The 14,823-nt window shown below is 35.2% G+C and overlaps 1 protein-coding gene across 1 annotated transcript; it reads right to left on the bottom strand.

Annotated features, from left to right (window-relative positions):
- Positions 1 to 12,825: 12,825 nt before the first annotated feature.
- Positions 12,826 to 13,764, bottom strand: LOC133099587 (olfactory receptor 10AG1). Its single transcript, XM_061203333.1, has one exon. The coding sequence runs from the start codon at positions 13,762 to 13,764 to the stop codon at positions 12,826 to 12,828; it is 939 nt and encodes a 312-aa protein (XP_061059316.1).
- Between the last annotated feature and the right edge of the window lie 1,059 nt (positions 13,765 to 14,823).

The following is a 14,823-nucleotide window of genomic DNA, read 5'->3' on the forward strand; positions in this document are numbered from 1 at the left end:
TGGGAATGATTCATTCAGAGGTGCCGTTATTTCACTTTCATTGGCTCTTGCTTTCTTGTGTATAAACAGGAAGGTATGCCTTCTGTTTTTCATTTCCCTATAAAAACCAAACCTATAATGCCAGGTGCTCTAAAAGTACAGTGAAGTATATTCTTCTTTATTATTAAATCTGTCTATAAGAAAAAACATTCCTGCAGTCTGTTTTTTCTGCTACATATTTGGTTCTGAAGACATGTGATTATAATTTTGCTCTTCATCTGAACACTCAAAACGCAAAATCTGAATTTATGTTCAATTGTGACAACAATTTCATGTTTTCAACGGACGTGCTATTCTTCTCACCTCTCGATTCTGTTTTTCATTATTATCAATTCAAAATTAATTTTATTGCTCTTGTAAATATGTTGTAAGCCATCTGAAATAGTTTTGGGGACAAATACAGTTAATTTTCAAATACGATGGTTTTCTTGTAGTATTGCCAAAGTCTTGTTTGACTTGACATTCTACACATTTAGGCTTTTTTCTTACAAATAAAATTGATGAGCTGACTACTCAGTATTATGGGATGTTATTTAATTGTTAAAACTGTGTATTTCACAGTTTATAAAATCAGCAGTCATAATTTTTCTTCATATTTTTCAGCTTGGAGAAAAGGAACTTTAAGTTGATCTTCCTGTCTAGGAACACACAAGAGGTACGAGGCAGGTATATCTAGCACTGATGTTGAAGCAAACAATTCTAACTAGAATGTACACCCCTCACACATTTATTGTATGAAAGAGACATCAGCCATAACTCATCTCTGAGCTCTTCCTAAATTACCCACGTCTTCAACATTTTCTGTTGTTCTGCTGACCCCATTTAATTCAATCATTCTTTGTTTTGCATACATGTGTGTTCATTCATGCATGTGAATGTTTTGGGTTGAGGTTGTCCATCTTTGTAAAGTACTTTTTTCTTTGCTATAGCTAGATTTTAAGGTTCTTTTGATATTCTATACATCTTTCTATGCAATACATAGTATATTTTTTCCACAAAAGTGATTACTAACTTCTTGAATAAATTAAAAGGAGTCAACTTGACTGCTTCTTTGCAATAGTCTCCAAGGGTGTAAGCAAGGGTTCTTACCCAAAAGTCAGAGCAAACTCTCTCCCTCCTGGTATAGTTCAAGCATGCCTTCTGTGGCATGTGTGTGGAGGAGTGTATTAGAAATTATATTCTTGTCACTCACGCTTGCAGAAGTAGCAAATTACTTCATTATTTTCAGTTCGTGGTACATAACTTTCATTTTATGTGTTAACTAATTTGAGAGTCCACAGAGACTAAGTCACTGCAAAGAAGAGACACACCTATATCCATATTCTAAAGGTGTTAAGTGAGGACAAGGGTCAACATTTCAGCTACCAAGGTATAGATAGACACACATGGGACAGAAGCAACAATCTATCCAAAACTTGGGCATCCTGAGGAATTCTCTGAGTAAGAAAAAAAAAGTTAAATCATAATTTCTTTTCCCGTTCACAATATTCTAGATTATATTTTAAGGTACAAAGGTATTTAAACGTACCCTATTATTGTATAATTCTCCCAAGGAAAATGTGATTTTACGAAATGTAAAAATGCTTTAACTGAGTCTTTAAAATGGTCAGAAACTAGTGGCTAATAGGAGACATTACTAAGATATGATTTCATGTGTATAAGACTACATACACAACAGTGCCTATTTTTTTGTTGCTACCTTATCCTGACACCTTTAACCATGTTTTATTCACCTATTTAATTCAATGTAGAGTGTAGTAGTTGGACACTGATTAAAATTGTTTGTTGAATGACTCATCAATCTTTTTAGACTAGTAAGCATAATGCACTTACCTTTGATGAGTTAACCATTGCCTTCAGAAACTGCCAACAGCTTTATTCTTTTTAGTGTATCTTCTCTTTATGTAAGCTCTTCTCTCATTTTTTGATCCTCTCTCTAAATTATTCCTTACTGTTCAAGTAGGGTAGTACATTTGAAAAGCATACTGAAACTCAGGTACAAAAATAGCCAGAAAAAGTTGAACAACAGAAGTTGCAACCAATAATATAGTGTTCTACATTTACTGAAATCTTTTTTATCCTCAACTTTTTATTTGTTAAATGGAGCAGGATTTTATGAATATTAAATGGAATTATCAATGCAAAATCATGTGTAAAATAAGAAATATTAAAATTATTCAAATCCTACCCAAATTATATTTAATCTTCTAATCTCAATCTCACCAGAGACAATTTTCGCAAATCTTGCAACACTGCTGCTGGTTTCTGACTTCTGGAAAACTTTAGATACTTCTAATTAGACACTCAGAAAGAAAACCACTAAATAATTCAGCTTATGTAGCCACTTTTTTTTTTTACCCAAGTAATTCATGTTTATTTTTCTGGTCTTTCCACTTTTCTTTGGTGTGAGGATTATGATAAACATGTACACCATCTTCCATCAAAATGTACCTAGTATTATTGAGAGCAAGTGTATAAAGTCAAACTGGAGATAGGAACTAAAAATCTGTAATTGGTGACTCCAATTCAGAAGCCTAATTTCTTTATGAGAAGTCTTTAAAGATTAAAATGAAAACATACCAATACCTCTTTAGTATTTTCAGATTCATTTACCATAGAACTTAATTTTAACAAACAAGGGATCCATTTGGTATTAGTAGGATGCAAAACCCTTTTAATAAAGTCCATTTACCATCTTACTACTTAGTTATATACAATTAATTTTTATGAGCTATCCCCAGATTTAATACATGCAAACAACTTAAATACATGCTTAACACATAGTAACCACTTAATAAATGTTAGTATTTAAAATGATTATGATAGTGAGGATGCAGAGGCTGGTAATCTCTGGTATATTGGCCCAGTATATTACAAAGTACTTTGTAATTTGTCATTTGATAATATAATAATGGGAGTCAGAAAAGTAAAAAGGCTACCTGAATAAGTGTTTTGAAATTAAACAACAATAACAATAAAGGATTCCTTTTTAAATTTTCTGAAATGAGTGTTCTTTGGCTGATGCAAAATATAAATAGATACATTTAAAACTAAATTTGGCATTGGACAAAAATGATTCATGTTTACCTGTTTGGATTAAAGTTAAATATAATACTTACTTTTATTGATTGAGTCGAAAAACAGAGAATAAGAAAATTATTTTTTTGGGCAGTTAGGAAATTCACTTTTATTTGATACAAAGTTTAACCACCCTCTAAAATATCTACTATCTTCATAACAAGTAGTGATCCTTAAATAGGAAATATTCTTACCCTCGGGGTCAACTCATTCCCCAGGTCACTTTCTAATTGAACTAAACCCTTCTGCCTGCCACTCAAGGAGTTTGGTACAACAAACGAAAACATATCTGGCCATACCATTCCTTCTCTAAATTCTCTACCTCTCTCACTGTATTTTGTGATTATTAAGAAATATAAGCGGGCTTCCCTGGTGGCGCAGTGGTTGAGAATCTGCCTGTCAATGCAGGGGACACGGGTTCGAGGCCTGGTCTGGGAAGATCCCACATGCTGCAGAGCAACTAAACCCGTGCGCCACAACTACTGAGCCTGCGCGTCTGGAGCGTGTGCTCCGCGACAGTGAGAGGCCCGCGCACCGCGATAAAGAGTGGCCCCCGCACAGAAACGAAGACCCAACACAGCCAAAAAAAAAAAAAAAAAAAAAAGAAATATAAGCGTTGTAAAATCAGAAATTTATGATTACATATTAATTTTATAAAGTAAAGATGTTCTAAAGAAGATGCAAATGTACATACAGTGTCTTAAATTAAAGAGAAGTTTATTTTTCTGTCATTAAATATTCTGTAGTAAGAAATCTAGGACTGTGGGAGGCAGTTCTGTCATCTTCAGCATAACTCTTCCATCTTCACCTCCACAGGAGCTAGGTAGTCCTCACCACCCTCCAGACTACAGAAAGGGGGTGGGGGAAAAGGAGAGCACTCACTTGCTCTTTTTTAGATGTACAAACTGCAAACAGCAATTTCTAGGCATATCTCTCATGACAACATTAGTTATAAGATCACACCAAGCTAGAAGAGAGGATGGAAATATTTCTAGCTGTACTGCCATGTGACCAGCTAAGACCCCCTATTTCTATCATTAACTGCCCTCCATTGTCACAACCTAACATTCCAAGTAGTTACTGTATTGATTTCCCAGCCAAGGATGTCCTCAGGTTAATTGCAGCTCCTCTCAGTGTAGTGACTATAAATAGAATAATTTTTCTGTAGCACCCCCTACACACAAACACACATAGACACACACTCACAAAATACAATGGAGGAGAATATTAGATTTAACTATAGGAAGCATGAATAGATTTATACTTTTATAAAGATTAATAATTAAAGAGAGAGAAAAACATATTTTAGAAACATTATGCCCATGCATTGAAAGCTATTCAAGGGTTATATATTTATGCACCAATTTTGTGATCTATTTTATTTTATTTATTTACTTTATTATTTCGTGATTTATTTTACTTAATTTATTTATTTTATTATTTTGTGATTTATTTTAGTTTAATTCTAACCATTGAGACCATTATGTGTAGCATAATCTCATTTTTGTTTTAATTTGCATTTTGATAATGGCTAATGATAGTGACCATCTTTTATGTGATTGACTTCTGTTTATATGCTTTAGTAAAGTATCTAATTAAAAGTTTTATGCATTTGACAATTAGGTGATTTCTTTTCTTCCTGTTGATCTTTGGGAGTTCTTTGTAAGTGTGTGTGTGTATATATATACATATATACATATATATATACACATATAAATATAAATATATTTCTTTTTTGGAATATGTGATTTTCAAATATTTCCCCTTTTGGTTTGTATTTTATGTTTGTCAAGACAATTAGGACAACTTATTCTTCCTTTAGAGACCATTTGTAAATATTTTGCTGACTTTTTTAATGATAAAATTTTAGTTGTAGGAACTTATTATTATGACTGTATGAATGTTCAAAGGAAAAATAGATTGAAACATAAGCACAGATCAGTAGTACAGATACAGATACTATTAATCATATCTCTTGAAATCATTTTCATCTTTGGGATACTATTTCAAATAATGGTGAAGGGGTTATATTCTTTTTTTTTAAATTTAATTTTATTTATTTATTTTTATACAGCAGGTTCTTATTAGTTATCTATTTTATACATATTAGGGTATATATAGGGGTCATAGTCTTTGTAAGTCAAGTTATAAGGAAATCTGCAAAGCCTGCAGAGTTAACAGTGCTTTTTAATGTCAGAATTATACAGCAGCAACAGCAAAGTTAATGACAAAGTGAAATGTTACTTAGCATGTAATATAATTGTATAGAAACTGCTTTCAGATCATCAAATGTCTAGCTGTGGTATATCATAATTATGAAAGCCACACCTACAGAAACATGCAACTCTTTTCTTTGAAATGTCAATAGGTCATTCTAAGACCCTTCTTACTACATTCCCATTGACACTTGGAGTATATCAAATTCTTGCAAAGAGCTAATGAAATGTGTCTGTATTCACAGCTGTCTATGCCCACAGAAGTTCATACATCAGATGAAAGTGTGTTGAGTACATGCATAGCAAAGGCAAGCACCCTTGGAACGCCCAAAGTGTTCAGTCATAACACACTCATTAAAACACCAAAACCTGCGTTCCTCAGAAACATTTCCTACTGCAAAAGAACTTCTGCACCAGCTGAAAAGACACTAAAGAGGTATTATCCATCACCACCAAACATTGTGAAACATTAATATATTGTTATTCTCTCCTTTTGAATCATATACAAGCCTGTGCAATAAAACACATTTATTGACTTCACACAGCAAAATTTCTGGTAGGATGGTGTGAATAGTCCTGTGCTTTTAAAATAAAGCCATCAGATGGCCAGGTTTCTTACATCTTCCTGCTTTTCCATTCCTAGATATGACTGCTGCAAACTTCCAGGAACAAAAGGAAGTGGAAACAAAGGACAGAGCACTTGACGTCTACATTCATCTCATTAGCAAGAACTGAGTCACCTCCTCATACTCAGCTGGAAAGGACGCTGGGATACTGAATCTTTCAAACCCCAAACTCTCCAGTTAAACTGGTTGCGGGATAGAAGATCTAGATTGCTAAATCCTGAGCAGGTCTACAACATCTCCTACATCATTTTCTGTGAATCTCTGTATAGTTTTCTCTTGCTTTTGTAGTAAATTACCACAAATTGAATGGTTTAAAGCAGCACACGTGTATTCCCTTACAGCACTATACATCACAGGTCCAAAATGGGTCTCACTGACCAAAAATCAAAGTGTTGGCAGGACTGCATTTCTTTCTGTATCCTCTAGTGGGGATTCAGTTATTCTTGTTCAATTAGATTACTGACAGAATTTAGTTCCTTGAGGTTGTCAGACTAAAGACTGATTCCTTGCTGGCAGCCAGCCAAATGTCATTCTCAGCTTCTAGAGATCATAACAGTCCTTGGCTCTTGGCCCCAATAGAGTTTAGAGCCAACAATGACAAAATGAGCCCTCCTTTTCCCTGCTTCATCTGTCATAACATATCTTTGGAATACCATTCTTTCTTTCTCTTCCTCTTTTTAGTGCTTATGTGATCAGATTGGATGTATCCGGATAATCTCCCTTTCTCAATGATTTGCGACATTAATCATGTCTGTAAAGTCCATTTTGTCAAGTAATGTAGAATATTTACAGTTTCCAGGGATTCTGGTTCGTCTCTCAGGGAGAGATGTCTGTCACAGTCTCCCAGTGAAATAGGTTGATTGGCTTCTGTGATCTTCATTTGATTGGCTCCCTAATTGCCATAAATTATTCAATGATGCATCATATAACATTGCATCCCAGGATAAAGCTGGTTAAGTAACTTAGGAGTCAAACTCTACTTCATTCATGTTAATTGGTAGATTTTACATATTAATTTTAAAGTTCCTATATCAGGATATGAGCACCAAGAACACATTCCCCGTGACTTTTCCAAGCACTCAAGACATTGACTTATGTCCAGCTGACCAGGTCACTAATTTAGATGTGTGTTTATATTGGTATAGCTAATCATATACTTAGATAGACATAATACCTTTAACTTCTCCCTTGCCATCCTCATGGCATAACTCTAGACACTGCCCTTAGCAATAAAGTTTGTTTAGTGACGTGACACCTTGCATAATTTGTTGTATACTAAGAAATGTTACCATCCTCATAGCTAACCCTAACAAATTTGTCTTTGGCCATCTGGTAAAGACCTTGATAATTTCCATTCATGAGACAAAATGTTATACCTGGTAACCTCCCTTCTGTCAATAAAAAAAGAAAAAGAAAAACACTTGAACTGTAACATCTTAGAGTCACCTCTCTCTACTGAGTCTTAGTCAACCCATGATATTGCTTGCCATATGATTTCTCTTGTCAGGTTTAAGGTGACACTTGGTCCTTGGATTTGAGTGAAAAGAAATTGCATATCTAGGACAGAGAGGATTTTGTCATTTAAATATGAAGAAATTCTAGCCTGGATTTACTTGCAAAATGATTGTTTTAAGTGTTGTTTCAGATTGTTGTCCTGATTTTTATCACCATAATTATATTTTCATTGAAAAATTATTGAATAAAGATTTTTCAAAGTGGAAGAAGACCAAAGTAAAAATGTTTGTATCAGGTACATACTTATATATCAAACATTCTCAGACAGGACTTAGAGGTAGAGTTTGGAGTAGAGATAGAGTTCATTCATAGCATTTAGGATTCAGATGGGAAAATAACATAAAATTTCATATAATTGTTTGTTTCATGGGCTTGGGAATTTGAAGAGGATCATCTTCTCTTGTCTAATCCACTGGTCCTTAGTGACATGAGAACACCACCTCCCTCACACACTCACAACTCCTGGTAACTAGGACAGACATATGAGTTGAAGATACACTAGGTCTATACTGAAACAGTAAATGGGACCCACTCATCTTAGTGGGTAAGAAGCAAGCAATAATTTATGACAATCAAGGCACCCTGTCAAATATTCGACTACTTCTTTACACTAGCAAAAAAAGCCATTCAACGTGAACCGGAAAATGTTTTCAAGTAGACTTAGCATTTGAGTGGTATCTTCATGGAATGAGTCCTGTCAAAATACAAATTCACCATAATGTCAAAATAGGCACTAAATTTTGCATAGTGATATATGTTGTAGCATTGCATTATATATGATGACCTGTAGTAATTATATAATTCATATACATATATTTCATGTATACATATATATATATGCATAAAATATAGTGGAAATAATATATATAATTGTGCAATGGCCTTTTTCTCTTTTTGGTCTAAATAGTACTTTTTATCCTCACTTAAGAATGAGATTACCTTGGCAAATTCATTTAATATGTTCATGTAATTTGCAGTACATGAACATGTTATAGCAATCCATTTAGTTCCTTATCTTAAATTTCTCTCAAATTATTTTCTAGTTTTGCTGAATAGACTTCCTACAGGTTTTCTATTAGAATTACTTTTAAGGTTTTGATATGTTTGTTCCTACTTGAACAGTGTCTTTAATGTCCACTTATTTTTGTTTTTTTCATATGAAAATAAATTGATTTTGTTTGTTTCCTCTGTATCCAGAACACATGTTGAATTAATGTATTACAGCTAATAATTTCATTGTAGATCATGAAATATTTTCCATGTATACATTTATAACATCTGCCAATATTTAGATTAATATCTACCTTTCCAATGCTCAAACATATACTGTTTTCTCTTTTTTCACTGCATAGACTAGTATCACTTGTAAAATATTGAATAAAAATTCTAAGAGAGAAAATCCTTTCCTTGGTCCAAATTGCAGAAGACATGTTTCAACATTTTTTAACTTGATTATATTTATTAGCCATATTGGTGAGATAAAGAAGGTACTTTAGTGTCATCCCTGACAGAAAATGTTCTTTAACCTCTTATTACCCAAACTAACTTAAACACCATTCTAATATTACAAATTCAATGTGGATCACTTTACTGTATATGATTTATTTTACAATTTTATGCTAAACTACTTTATTAATTTATCTATCTAGTAATTTAACAGTTTTCCCCCCAAGAGTGCGCAAATTACTTGAGAACTGGATTTTCTTCTCTGTAATGCATCATTGTAACTACATGATATAGTAATACAAAACTATTTTAGACATTAAAACCAAACCAGTCACCATATGAATACTCTTTAGTGACTATAGTCAATGCTACATGGAAGAGAATAATCATGCAGCTGATCCCTGCTTCAATCCCTAACAGTGTATGGGATGTGATAAAGAGGTGTACTAAGCCACAGACATTGGATATAATTTGTTAGCGAGCACTGGAAAACAGACACAGGGCACTTCAAAATGGTTACAAAACCAACTTTCTTACCTTTCTTCCATGATTCCTCTAGATGGATAATATGCTACAGCCACAACTGTCATCTGTCACTGTCATCTGAACATTATCTCCTCTGAAATGATTGCCTTAATTTTTTTGTGTGTTTTTTAGATGTCTTTCCTGCTACCATGATACCTACTTAAACAAGAGAATTAGCTGGTGGATAAATTATGGCTTTACGAAAAATAAATTATTTAAACACGTATTATGGTAAAGGAAATATAGATTTTAAAAAAATTAAAAGAAAAAAAACCTTACCCAGATTGCATCATTTCCCAACCAGTTTGGCTGAAAATGGATCCAGTGGAGTGCCTGTATTTTATTTATTTAGAACTTCAAATTGTTTTTATTCCAATCTGAAATGATTAGCTCTAAGCAGTCCTGACATTTATCGGGTGGTTATGAAAAGAAAGCAAAATCGGTCGTGACTAAAAGGCCTGTTTCTGCATAAGTTTATCACTTGGGACAACCCCGTCAAGCAGCCCCCCTGGAGGAGAGGAGAAAAGAGGAGGCTGGCGATTCAGCGGCCACCGGGTGATTGGACAGGTCGGAGGAATGCTGGAGCTGAGCTGGTGTCCAGGTAAATGTGGCATTCATGCTAGCCATCTGTCCACAGGTCAATGGGTGCACAAACTCAAAATCATTATCTCTAACGAATGAATATACAATGACAGTCTTGTGTGTGGCCGAGGATCATCGCACAGGAGCATGGTTGGGGAAATCAGGCATTGGGCAAAGCGTCGCTAGTCTTGCAAGAGAGAACAGCAGTTGTGTGTGTGTGTGTGTGTGTGTGTTTTCCTTGAGACCCTCTAATATCTGAGATAAGCTTGCAAGAGTGGTGTTTCCACTTGGCACCCTTGTCTTTTCCTTGCCCAGAACAGCGCTGATAATTTGCAGAGATAGTTTGAGGTGCGAGGTTTCTGAAGAACATGCTTTTTTTCCTCCAACGTGCCCTGTTCATCTTGTCGCCTCATTTTTGGTTTTGCTCTTGTGGGGCAGGAAGCTGTTTCACTTCCTCTTTCTCTGCGTGGTGCCATGCACACTTAAAAAGTTAGAGCTTGTGATACCAGCTATATCATACCTTTAACTGAAACAGCAACTCCCTCTTCTGTATTCATGTTTATTGCTTTCCGAGGTGAATTCATAAAAGACACACATATATAATATACATAAAAAATATCACAAGAGAAATTCCAGTTTCTCTAAACAGATATCTACCGAGCACCTACTCTAAACCAGGCACAGAGGGGAATCAGGAGATGAAGAAACTGTTTCCTGATCTTATAAACTTCACAGCTTAATGCAGAAGATGAATTTGCATATCAATAAAAAATTAAATTAGAGCCAATACAGAAGTAAAATCAGCATGCTGAAGGAATCAGAGAAAGGAAGGAGCGGGGGTGGGGGAGTGATGCATTAGGCAGATTATCTGTGCAAAGCACTTGACCTGAAGACACCATTGCCTTGATTTTTGACAATTTCCTTCCAAGGTAGGAAGCATTGCCCTGTTTTGCAGATGGGAAAGGGTTAAACCACAGAAGGGTTAAATGAGAAATGCAAGGTCACATGGTAAGGAAGAGGCAGATCTGGAATTTGAACTCAAGTCTCTCTGACTTCAAAACCCAGGCTGGTGAGATTCTATGGAGAGCTTATGCAGAGGGTGGTGTTTGAGCTGGGACAGGCAGCAAAGGCACATTTATTCCAGGAGGAGGAGCCAGATGATTTTGGAGGCAAAGGTCTGAAGGCTTGAAAGCACATCACATCTGAGGAAGAATCAGAGGTTGGGTGTGCTGGACACAGGTCCAGTGCCAGGAAGTGTACAGGCACAATGCCAGGAGACTAGCTGCCACCCATTGTAGATGCCTGGAATGTGACACTGAGGACTCTGGGCCTGATTCTATGAGCACTGGGGACCCGCTGGAGGGGAATCTCAGAGTCCAGGACTAAGTCAGGTCCTCGTTGCAAATTCAGTCACATCCAGAGATATCTGGACAGCTGATGGAATAGACTCAGAGGGGTTTATGTACAGGTGGGACCAAGGAACCTCCCAGGATGGATGACAATGAAACTCGCAGAGGCTGACCCCTCAGCTATGACCATAAGGAGTGAAGATGACCTGCTAGCCCCCTAACAATGGATGGGGCTGGAGAAGGAGCCCTTCCTGGGGGCAGATGAGGCAGGCACGTAACTCAGTTGGAGAGAACACTCAGGATTAGAGAGAGGGACCATTAAGTGCATCACAAAGTTCTGACATGTAGAGTTTTTTCTGGCCCAGACCCCTGGGCTAAACTCAGCCTTGGGGAGGGGGCTGTGATGAAGGCCGGTGGCCTTTAACACCTGGGGCACCAGAATCTCCCTGTGAATATGAGGGATTGCCTGTATTTTATTTGGAAACTTCTGAAGAAATACAAGGCTCTTGTTTTTTTAATAGTAACTTTTTTTCATTTAATAGAATGAGTCTGTCTTCTCAGGTATCATCCTTTATAACTAGGAAAACTTGGGCAAATAAATACCCCAAGCATTTTAATTTTAATTTCAACTATATGCTCAAACCAAAAGAATAAAAAATAAGTCAAGAAATCTTAAAGAATGGGTGAATCTATATGGGGACAAAATAGTTCAATCCCATACATATTATATCTCTGAAAAGCAAACATGAATTCATATTTTTCACATTAGTAAAGACTAAAGTAACAAATTATTGAGATGCCAGTAGCATGATTTGGTTATATCAACAAAACATGTCTACAAAGAAGAATTCAGAGAGAAGCAGAGGGTAAAAAATTTATTGCCACATAGCCAAATTTGAAGTGTAGTTATGCAGAATTTCTGTTTCTAATCTTTACTTAGGTGTTCTGTAACTCATAAAGAATCAAACTGAGTTTGCTGAAAAGTAAAATATCTAAAATTATAAGCACATAGATATTTAACAAAAGGTCTCCAAAGGCTTACCATCTTTATTATCTAAATACATTATGAAAAGAAAAAAAAAGTGAATGACAGTTATCTAAAGAGGAAAGTAAAAAAAATATTCATTATGGGTTGAGGAGAAAAGGTATATTATATCAATTACTAGGTAAGTGATAATGTATTTTCCCATAAAAAGTCTCAAATCTCCAGTAAATTTGTGAACTGAATATGAGATTGGCTAAATACATAGTTTCTTATCAGCAAGACACCCTGTGGATTTCCTGATATCAGAAAATCCAGCATAAAACAATAAGCTCAGGTATGAATAAATATAATAAATCTATAGTAATGTAGAAAAAACAAACTAAACATTCATATCTGATTATACAATGGCAGAATTAAACAGGAAAACAGAAAATGAGTTCAAATCAAGCAGCTAATGCTTTACATTAAGGTAACAATTTTCTCAATGCCATCAGGACATCCTTATTCCTCAGAGTGTATATCAGGGGGTTAAACATCGGGGTGACAATGGTATAGAAAAGAGAGAAAAACTTGTCTGTTCTGGAGGAATTTTTGGATTTAGGTCGTAAATATGTAATGATTCCAGATCCAAAAAATAAAGTCACAACCATGACATGAGAGGAGCAGGTGGAGAAGGCCTTTGCTCTTCCTGTTGCCAGTGGCAACTTCAGGATGGTGGAGGTGATTTTAATGTAGGAGCCAAGAATCAACAGAAAAGGGATCATGACAAACAGCACAGCAACTGTGAAGACCATCATCTCATTCAGAAAAGTGTCCCCACAGGCCAGCTTTAGTATTGGGGGGATGTCACAGAAGTAGTGATTGATTTGGTTGGATCTACAAAAGGGCAGAGAGAAAATCTGGCATGTTTGCCCTATCTCAACTGGAACTCCAGTGATCCAGCAGGCAGCCACCAGCTGGACACATACCTTGTGGTTCATGACTAGAGGATAGTGCAGAGGGCTACAAATGGCCATGTAGCGGTCATAGGCCATCACTGTAAGAAGCAGGCACTCTATGTTTCCACACATAAGGGCACAACTCATTTGTGTTGCACAAGCAGACAAAGAAATGTGCCTTTTCTGAGTCCAAAGGTTTATGAGCATTCTAGGAAGAGTGACAGACACATAACAGATTTCCAAGAAGGAAAAATTACTGAGGAAAAAATACATGGGAGTCTGGAGAGTCTGGTCAGTCCTGGTTATGAGGATGATGATGCCATTTCCCATCAGAGTTACCACATAGATAAACAGAAACATCACAAAAAGAAACATCTGGAGATTGGGAATATCAGAAAATCCCAAAAGAACAAATTCCATCACTGAAGTGAAATTCACATCCACTAGGTCTTTTTGGGGTTCCATCTGTGAAAATAGTACAATTAGACATTTCTGTTTTGGGGCTTGTTTTGTAATTCTATTAGTTAAAGGGATTTGGGGGAATTAGTACATAAGATTTCTATTCTCTATTAATGTTTAGCATTTTATATACTGGACTCAACACAACTGAAGTCTAATGGAGAATATGTACGCTAAATTCTAAATATAAAAACATAATATCTAATTCTAGGTTTAACTTTAAATGAAAGTGATGTGTTTGAGAATTATGCATTTTCATTTTTGATCTGCTTGTGTGCAGAACAAAATCAATCCATTTTACTCCTCATATTAACAAACAGAATTCTGAGGCAGAAACATTTGCATCCCACTTTCTCAGTGGTAAGGCACTGCCAAAGTTTGTAATGTATTTTTCAGAAATTTCTCAACTCTTCCATTAGACCTTTCCCAAGAATAAGGCATGCCTTCCCTTCCATATCATGCAGTTCTAATTCTTAACTATTTGTGCATACACTTTATTTGAGACCATTCTGATTGCATTTATCTATCAAAATAAACATAATGGCCATCAGGTATTATAAAGTAAGAACTTTTATTTATCTTATGCAAACTTGAAACTTAGGTTTGACAATGTTTTTTGACCTATTGGTTGTTTAATTAATAATGACAAACTTGAAGGAAACACATTGATGATATGATTTCTGAAACTCTGCCAAGTAAATCTATTCTCAAATGTCTTGCTATGTGCCATCAGTCATTTGCACTTAAAAATTATTATTTTAATAATATATCTAAATTAAAACACATGAAAATCAAAATTGAAAACTATAAATTATTTAAAATATGGTTAATAGACAGTTGTCAAAAATATCAAAAGCAGAGAATATATATTTTAGCTAGAGGGCATGTAAGCAAGTACATTTTAGTCTGTAATTAATGAGACATACAGAGACTCAACTTTCTCCTGTATTGAGATATACTTGGAAACTATTGGAATTTAAAAAGAAAGGTGATTAGCATATTATAGCTTTAAATAATATCTGGGAAAAAGGAAAACAAAAATCATTCTAACCAAGCTATACTTGT

This window comes from Eubalaena glacialis, chromosome 10 (genome assembly GCF_028564815.1).
Source record: "Eubalaena glacialis isolate mEubGla1 chromosome 10, mEubGla1.1.hap2.+ XY, whole genome shotgun sequence".
Classification (NCBI taxonomy): domain Eukaryota; kingdom Metazoa; phylum Chordata; class Mammalia; order Artiodactyla; family Balaenidae; genus Eubalaena; species Eubalaena glacialis.